Source organism: Octodon degus, unplaced genomic scaffold, assembly GCF_000260255.1.
Source record: "Octodon degus isolate 3935 unplaced genomic scaffold, OctDeg1.0 scaffold00196, whole genome shotgun sequence".
Taxonomy (NCBI): Eukaryota; Metazoa; Chordata; class Mammalia; order Rodentia; family Octodontidae; genus Octodon; species Octodon degus.
The window spans coordinates 2,599,166-2,607,371 of NW_004524772.1; the positions used below are offsets into that span (position 1 = coordinate 2,599,166).

The 8,206-nt window shown below is 38.7% G+C and overlaps 1 protein-coding gene across 3 annotated transcripts in view; it reads right to left on the reverse strand.

Moving 5' to 3' along the window:
- Positions 1–8,206, reverse strand: part of Usp53 (ubiquitin specific peptidase 53) — an 81,505-nt gene that overhangs the window by 4,344 nt on the left and 68,955 nt on the right. For all 3 annotated transcript variants that reach the window (XM_023704423.1, XM_023704421.1, XM_023704422.1), the window contains one exon: positions 1,582–1,678. In XM_023704423.1, coding sequence (XP_023560191.1) covers positions 1,582–1,678 — 97 coding nt within the window. The remainder of the gene's footprint in view (positions 1–1,581; positions 1,679–8,206) is intronic.

Here is an 8,206-nt window from a genome sequence, read left to right on the forward strand (position 1 = left end):
AAAAAAAACAACTCAATACTCTAAAATACTTTCTATCAACATTACAAGTTTAAAGGCAGAGATATTTAAATATATAAGTAAATGTATATAAATATTTATATACATAAATTTATGTTTATAAATTTAAATATCTTAAATATATATTTCTATAAACCTAATATACTGATTTTAAAATTTTTTGAGATTATATTAACTTCTACAATAAACATAAGTGATACCATGCTGCAAATTATATTTCTCATATGTTTAAGCTATTTTTCCTCCTATACATTACATGAACTTGAATTACAGCAGAATGGTTTGGCTAGATAAATACAGGTAAAATAAAATCTCAGCCTCATTGCTTTAAGTACATCACTTAATCTAAAGCTCAATTTTTAAAAATAAAATACAGTAGTCCCCATTACCCATGGTATTAGTTATGCATGGTCTACTGGAGTCTGAAAATATTAAGTGAATTTTGGTTTTTTTTTTTTTTTTTTGGTAGTACTGGGAAATAATTCCAGAGCCTTTATATAAAACTAAATCCCTGTCCTGCCTAAGCATGCCAGAGTGCTGTGATTACAGGCTTGCACCAGGAGCCCCAATACTAAGTAGAAAATTCCTAAGATAAAGAATTCATGATATCTAAACTGCATGCCACTATTCTAAGTTTCAGGAAATCTGCTGTGGTCTTTCCTAGAAAAAAAATCATCGTTCTGTCCAGTTTATCTACATTGTTTGCAGTATCCACCCATTAGTCTCTCAGTTATCAGTTCTTGTAATGTTGTCACAGTGTCTTCATGAAATCCCAGTTTACTTAGTAGCCCTAAGGCATCAGGATAATGATGCTGGTGACTCAGATAAGCCAGAGAAATTGGAGAAGAAAAAAAAAGTGAGCTAGGGTCACTAATATCTACAGTAGGAGCAAATCCTCTAGAAATTTGTGCTATTTTTGTTATTAGACGTCTAACTCAAAAGTTATGGCCACAGGACATAAGTGCTCGATTCAGACATCAAAGGCATTAATACATACAGAGCTTGGTACTCCTACCCACGGTTTCAGGCTTCTACTAGACTTTTTAGAATGTATTTCCTTTCACATTGTACCACCTACCCACCTTGTAAGAATACCATGAGAGGGGCCAGCCAGATAGCTCAGGGGACTAAAGCACCTACTTAAGCAGACTCAGCAGCCAGAACTTGATCCTGGCCTGCTGTGCAGGCTCCACTCCAAGGTGCACTGAGCTGGCGACTCAGACTGGGCGTGGTGGTGGGTGCCTGTAATCTCAGCTCTTTGGAGGCTGAACAGAGGAGAATCACTGAGTCCAATCTATGTAGTGAGACCCTGTAGACCCTTACTAAAATTTAAAAAAAAAAAAAAAAGAATACCATGATACCATGAGTATTAGAATGATCGCTGACGGTACCTGTAGGTACTTTGCAGGCCCTCTACTGTGAGGTCCAAATTCTATGAATGACTCCCAATGAACAGACAGCAGGTAGACTTGATTTTTATACTTATGCCCTCCTTATAAAGAGTTAGTATAATGTATGCATTTAGGAAAAATGGTTTTAAAATGTCCCATTATCTATGATGACCTTTTTATCACAGGGTGTTTCTTATGTAGATGTGACTCTGGGTGGAGCTCGTGAGATTTACAGCCTGCTTCCAAGTCCTGAAATTCTTTCCCAAAGCCTGGGATCGGGGAAGGGGAAAGAGAGGAGGAAAAGAAAATTACTGCAATGATCTTACACAATTATTTCACTTATATTTACATGAAGTGTTCCATAAACATGTAATTCTTACCCAATTGAACAACAACAACAAAATGAATTCTTCACTATTTTACTGAAAGTAACACCACTGCAAGATTAATGGCTTGAAGTTTATCTCACTTGAGGGTGTCAGACAATGCTAACCCTGCTGCATCACACAGAACTATGTGATCACTCCCCACAGTTGGGGGAGGAAATTTAACTAACCAAAAAAGACCAGCCTGGCAAGCCCAAGGACCTGGGTTAGATCCCAGGTACCAAGCGCCGGCCCCAGCCTGAGCCCCGTGCCGAAACTGAGTGTGGTACAGCACACCTAACCCCAGCTCTGGGAAGGCTGAGACAGGAGGATCACTAAGAGTCTGAGCTTCATAGTGAGACCATGGAGAGAGAGAGAGAGAGAGAGAGAGAGAGAGAGAGAGAGAGAGAGAGAGAGAGAGAGATCATGTATTTGAAGATAGATGGCCCGGGTTGTTTACATTCACGTATTGGCCATTAACTTTTGAGGCCTGACACCACTCACAACCTGCTCACGCAGGTAATGGGGTTACCCACTTTGCTTAGCTGACAGCACTACAGGTAAATCAGCTGAATTAACAACGAGTTAGCATGACAGCATAGAGGATATACCACTATGATTTAGGTATCATTTATTAACTGCCTACTCAATTTGTAAACATTTGCTATTTCATTCAATATTTGCAGCAACCTTATGAAGAAATTATCATTTCCATTTTATAGATGAGGAATCAGACATTTATAAAGATTAGAGAACTTATTTAAGATTCTATAATTAGCAAATGTAGAACTACACCTGTAAAACTCAAAGGTGCTCTTTAGTTTTTATTTGTCTACGTTTGGAGTATGTGACGCTTACCTTCATTTTAGGGTGTGGGCACATGCACTGAAGGGATCTTGATTCTTTTTAGCCCCACCCCCTTTCTCCATCCCTAGGTTATCTTCCCCTATTTTCATTATTATTATTAGTTCATGTTTACAAAATGCAAGCGCTATATTCACTGAGTGTTGTTGGTACAAATATATGATGCTTTTAAGTGTCTATACTCTTTTCTTTTCACCTCTCTTTCCCTCAGACTCTGTTCCATTCCCTTTTGCAGAAGATATTTTGATTTTTATTTGTACTCTGAATTAAATGAGAGAAATTACTACATATTCAAGCACGTGTGCCGGGCTTATACATTAGGTTTTCAAAGTGTGTCCATTTTCCTACAAATGTCTTGAGCTTCTCCTTTTTAACAGCTGACTAGTATTCTATTACATAAAGAACATAATTTCTTTATTCATTTGTCTATTGATGGACATGCAGGCTGCTCCCACAATTCAGCTTTTATAAACTGTGCTGCTGTTAACAGTTCTGTAACATGATATTTTTAGCTCTTTGGAAAGATACTTAGAAGTGAAACAGTTGAATTGCAAAGGGGATTTCTAGTTTAATTTTTTTCTGGGAAGTTTTCACTATGGTTTTGCTAGTTTAGTCTCATAAATAATACACTTACTTTTTCATCCCAGCCATGCCACCATTTAGTATTTAGTTTCCTAAAGACTATTTCTACCACTCCCCCACCCACTGTGGAAAATGAAATCTAAGTATTATTTTAATTTGTATTGCTCTACTGGTTAGACATAGTGAACTTTTTTTCATGTTTATCTGCCATTTGTAATTCTTCTGAGAAGTTCATTTCACTTGCGTATTTCTTAATTATGTCCTCTATTTGGAGCAGTGTCTAATTTTTTATTTAATTATTTATTTTAGTTCTTTATATATTTTAGCTATTAACCTCTGAGACACAGCTGGAAAAGATTTTTTCCCATTCTGTGGCTTGTCTCTTCACTCTGTTGTGTTCTTTGCTGTGTAGGTGTTCAATTTGCTATGATCCATCTGATTATTTTTTGTCCAAATGGTGTTCTGTTCAGAAAAGTCCTTGCCTGCTCAATGACTTCAAGAGCTTTTCCTATTGAATCTTCCAGGAGGTTCAATGTTCTCTGTTGTAATACTTCTGTCTTTAGTAAAATCCATTTTGATATCAGCCATGGTGAGAGATATGGGTCCACCTTCAATCTTCTATGGCTGGGCAGTCAGTCTTCCCAGCACAATTTGCTAAACAGGCTATCTTTCCTCCAATATATTGTGACCCCTTTATCACAGATGAAATAGCCAAATATGACTGGGATTATTTCTGCACCCTGTTTTATTCCACTGATCCACACATCTGTTATTGTGCCAATTCTGTGCTGCTTTTAATCACTATAACCTTGTACAGCTTGAAGTCAGGGATTGTGAGCTCCCTCTCCTCTGCTCTTGTTGCCCAGGACTATTTATGCTGTCGAGGGTCTTTTCTGGTTCCATATGAATCTGTGAGGAATAGTGTTTTTGACTGGCATTACAACAAATCTATATTCTTTTAGAAGAAAACCTATTTTGATATTAGTTCTCCCTATTCAGAACAGCAGATATCTTTCCTCTTTTTCATGTACTCTTCAATCTCTTTTTTCAGTTTTCCTTAGATAGGTTAATTCTTAGGAATTATTTTGTATTCTATTGTGAATGTTGGGTTTCCTAATTTTTCTAAATGAGTTCATTACTAGTGTTAAGGAGCACCATTATTTTTGTGTTAATTATGTAACCTGATGCACTGTTGAATTTGCTTACTAATTCTAGGACTTTTAGTAGCTTTTTGGTGGGAAGACTTTTGTCGTATAAGTGGCGGATCATGTCATCTGCAAATATTTTATACATTATATAATATCTAACATACATTTTTATATACATATATATATATACCCTTTTTTTTTCACCTGTTTTGAGTATAATGTTAAACAAAAATGACAGTGAACATACTTGTCTTGTGCCAGATTTTGAAGGGAAAGCTTTCAGCTTCTCCCCTTTTAATATGATGTTGCCAGTAGGTTTATCATAAGTGGCTTGAATCTGGCTCAGGTAAGGTCCTTTCATACCTATTGGGATTTTACCATGAATAGGTGTTCAACTCTCAAATGTTTTTTCTGTTGCTACTGGTAGAACCATGTGGTTTTCATCCTTGTTTACGTGGTATATTACATTTATTAATTTACATTATGTTGAAATATCCTGCAATCCCAAGATCAAACCTACCTGTTCATGATGTATGATCCTTTTGATGATGTGTAGCATTCTGTTTGTCAGTACCTTATTAAGCATTCTGCACCTGTGTTCATTATGGCGACTGGTCTGTAGTTTTGTTTTTTGGCTGGGTCTTTCTTTGGTTTTGGTATCAGCATGATGCTGGCTTCCCTAAGTGAGTTTGGAAGCATGCCATCCCTTTCAGTGTCATTAAAAAGTCTGAGGAGGACTGCTGTTAAACTCTTGTAAAAGGTCTTATAGAACTCAGCAGTGAACCATCCAGTCCTAGGCTTTTCTTAGTCGGTAGGTTGTTTTATTTTTACTGCCTCAATTTCATTGCTTGTCAATGGATTATTCAGAGGTTTTATGTCTTCGTCATTTAGTTCTGGCAATTTATTCTATCTCTTCAAAAATTTCAATTTTTTGGCATGCAACTTGTCACAGTAGCTACTATCTTGAGTTCTAATATTGTCTATTGTGATTTTGTCATTTTTTACTTCCAGTTGCATTAATGTCTTGTCTTTTGTAATTTTTTAAAATTTCAATTTCATTAATTACTGCTCTGATTTTAATGATTTCCCTCCATAAATTTGGTTTGTTTCTGATACTTTTCTCTCATTGCTAGGACAAAATATCCAACACAAGCTTCCGCCAATCCGCGGCCTACGAGGCAGTCATGGCACCCAGCCGGAATGGCATGATTGTGAAGCCCCAATGCCACAAGGACTGGCAGTGGCGTATGGCTAAGTGGTTCAATCAGCCATCTCAGAAGATCTGCCAGTTCAAGGCTGGGCAGGCAAAAGCGCGCCGCATCGCCCCAGGCCCCGCGTCTGGACCCATCCGGCCCATTGTGCCCTGTCCCACAGTGTGATACCACACCAAGGTCCGAGCCAGCAGGGGCTTCAGTCTGGAGGACCTGTGGGTGGCGGCATTCACAAGCAGGTGGCCTGGACCATTGGCATCTCGGTGAACCCAAGGCGGTGGAACAAACCCACCAAGTCCCTGCAGGCCAATGTGCAGCAGTTGAAAAAGCACCACTCCAAGCTCATCCTCTCCCCCAGGAAGCCATTGGCCCCCAAAAAGAGGAGACAGCTCTGCTGAAGAACTCCAGGTGGCCACCCTGCGGATAGGACCTGTGATGCCCTTCAGAAATGTCCACAGAAGGAGAAGGCAGCCAGAGTCATCACAGAGGTAGAAAAGAACTTCAAAGCATTTGCCAGCCTGTGCACGGCCCGCGCCAACACCCAGTTCTTTAGCATCCAGGAGAAGAGAGCCAAGGAAGCCACAGAGCAGGATGTTGAGAAGAAAAAAATTAAACTGTTGGGATCTTATAATAAATGCTCAGAAAAGGAAAAAAAAATCCAACACCCAAAATTAAGGAAGGAAAGGTTTATTTAGCCCAATTTGTAAAGGTTTCAGTCTGTACTCGGCTGGCTCCAAGGCTGAGTGGCACATGGCAGAGGGCAGCAGTTCATGGCAGCAGAAAATAGCAAGAGCAAAAAGGGAGGAACAGTGGTAACAGCAGAGAGCAGGCCTCTCTCCCTCCCTCTTATTGCATTCAGACTATCCGCCCTAGGCCGGGGGTAGCACTCACACCATAAACCCAGCATTGAATTAGTCGTAAACTGTAACAGTTTAGATGGTTGTTTCTCAGTTAGCTTAGGATTCCATATTAGGTTATTTGAGCTTGTTTTTCCAATGTTTCCCCCTTTTTTTTTTGTACCTGGGATCAAACTCAGGACCTTACATTTATCAGGCAAGTACTTATGCTGCTGAGCTATCTCCTCGACCCTCCAATGTGAACACACTGCAGCAAGCTTTCCTCTTAGGATTGCTCTATTTCACATAGCTTCTGATGTGCTTTACTGGCCTTTCAACTCCAGAAATTGTTTAGTTTCTTCTTGATTTATTCTGTGGCCCGCTGAGTGTTCAGGAGTGCTGTTAAGTTTCCAGTTGTTTATAAGTTCTCTGTGCTTTCTTCTGTGACTGATTTCTAGTTACAGTGCACAATGGCTTGACAGTGAACATAGGGTGACCACAATGCTTGCGTATTTAAGCAGGCTCTGTGGACTGGTATGTGATCTATTTTGCAGAAAGATCCATGTGCAGCTGAGAAAGAATGTATATTCTGTTGTAATAGGGCACAACACTGTACATATTCATTAGTTCAAAGGCATGGTTCAACATTGATATATCTTTGTTCACTGTGTAATCAGTCTCTTTGTGAAAACAGAGTAGTGAGATTACCCACTATGATGTTAGTATTTAATTGATCTTTCACACTCTGCATTATTTGTTTTATGAAGATAGGTGCTTCAGTAGTGGGTGCACATATATTAACAAATGTCAGCTCTACCGGTTGGATTATTACCTTAAATAGTATGCTGTGCCTTCCTTTGCCTCATGTCATCAGTTTCAGCTTCAAGTTTGAGAATTAAATTACTGCCCCTGATGGCTCTAGGGAGTTCCAGTGTATGAAGTATTATTTTCCACACTTTAATTTTTGGTCTATGACTTTTTATTAGTTTCTAGAATGCAAGACTTTTGGGTTCCGCTGATTGATCCAATTTGTCGATTTGAGCCTTTTAAAACAATGGAGGCCACTGGGAGTTACTGCTGAAACATGTCCTGATGTTTCATTCTTTTCCTGTTGATGACACTTTTCTTTTTGCTTAGAGGACCTATCTGCCTTGTCCAATGCATTCATACCCCTAAATTCTTGGCCTTGCTGTCTCTGTCGAGGACACCGAGCACTCTGTGCAGCGCTGCCTTGGTGTTCACACATCTCTCCAGTTATTTTTTCATGAAATCACCTCATTTTTCCATCTACTTTGAAAGATAGTTTTGCGGGATATGTTAACCTTAGCTGGAAGCTTTCTGCTTTAGGACTTAAAATACTTCACTCTAGATTCTCCTGGCCATTAAAATATGTATTAATCCTGCTATGATCCTACTAGGTTTACCTTTATATGTAAATCTTTGCTTTTCTCTGACATCTTCAAATGTTCTTTTTATTGGACATCTGGAATTTTGATTAAAATATGTAGTGGGGAGCTTCTATTTTCTGCATGGTTGGTGTTCTGCAATCTTCACTTCCCTACATTTTCTATTATGATTTCTGTGAACACAGATGTTTTTACTATAGGAGTGCTATTATTCTTGATATAAGAGTGAATAAGATCTCAGAATACAGCATATAAACAACAACAAAAAACTTGCAAAGAATTTAAAAAATGAGTGGAAGAAGTAAAAAACCACAATAGTATGGCTACGGAAGCTTGAGATGAAGCAAGCCATAGGGAGCCCAGAAGAGGGAGAGAAAATAAACAC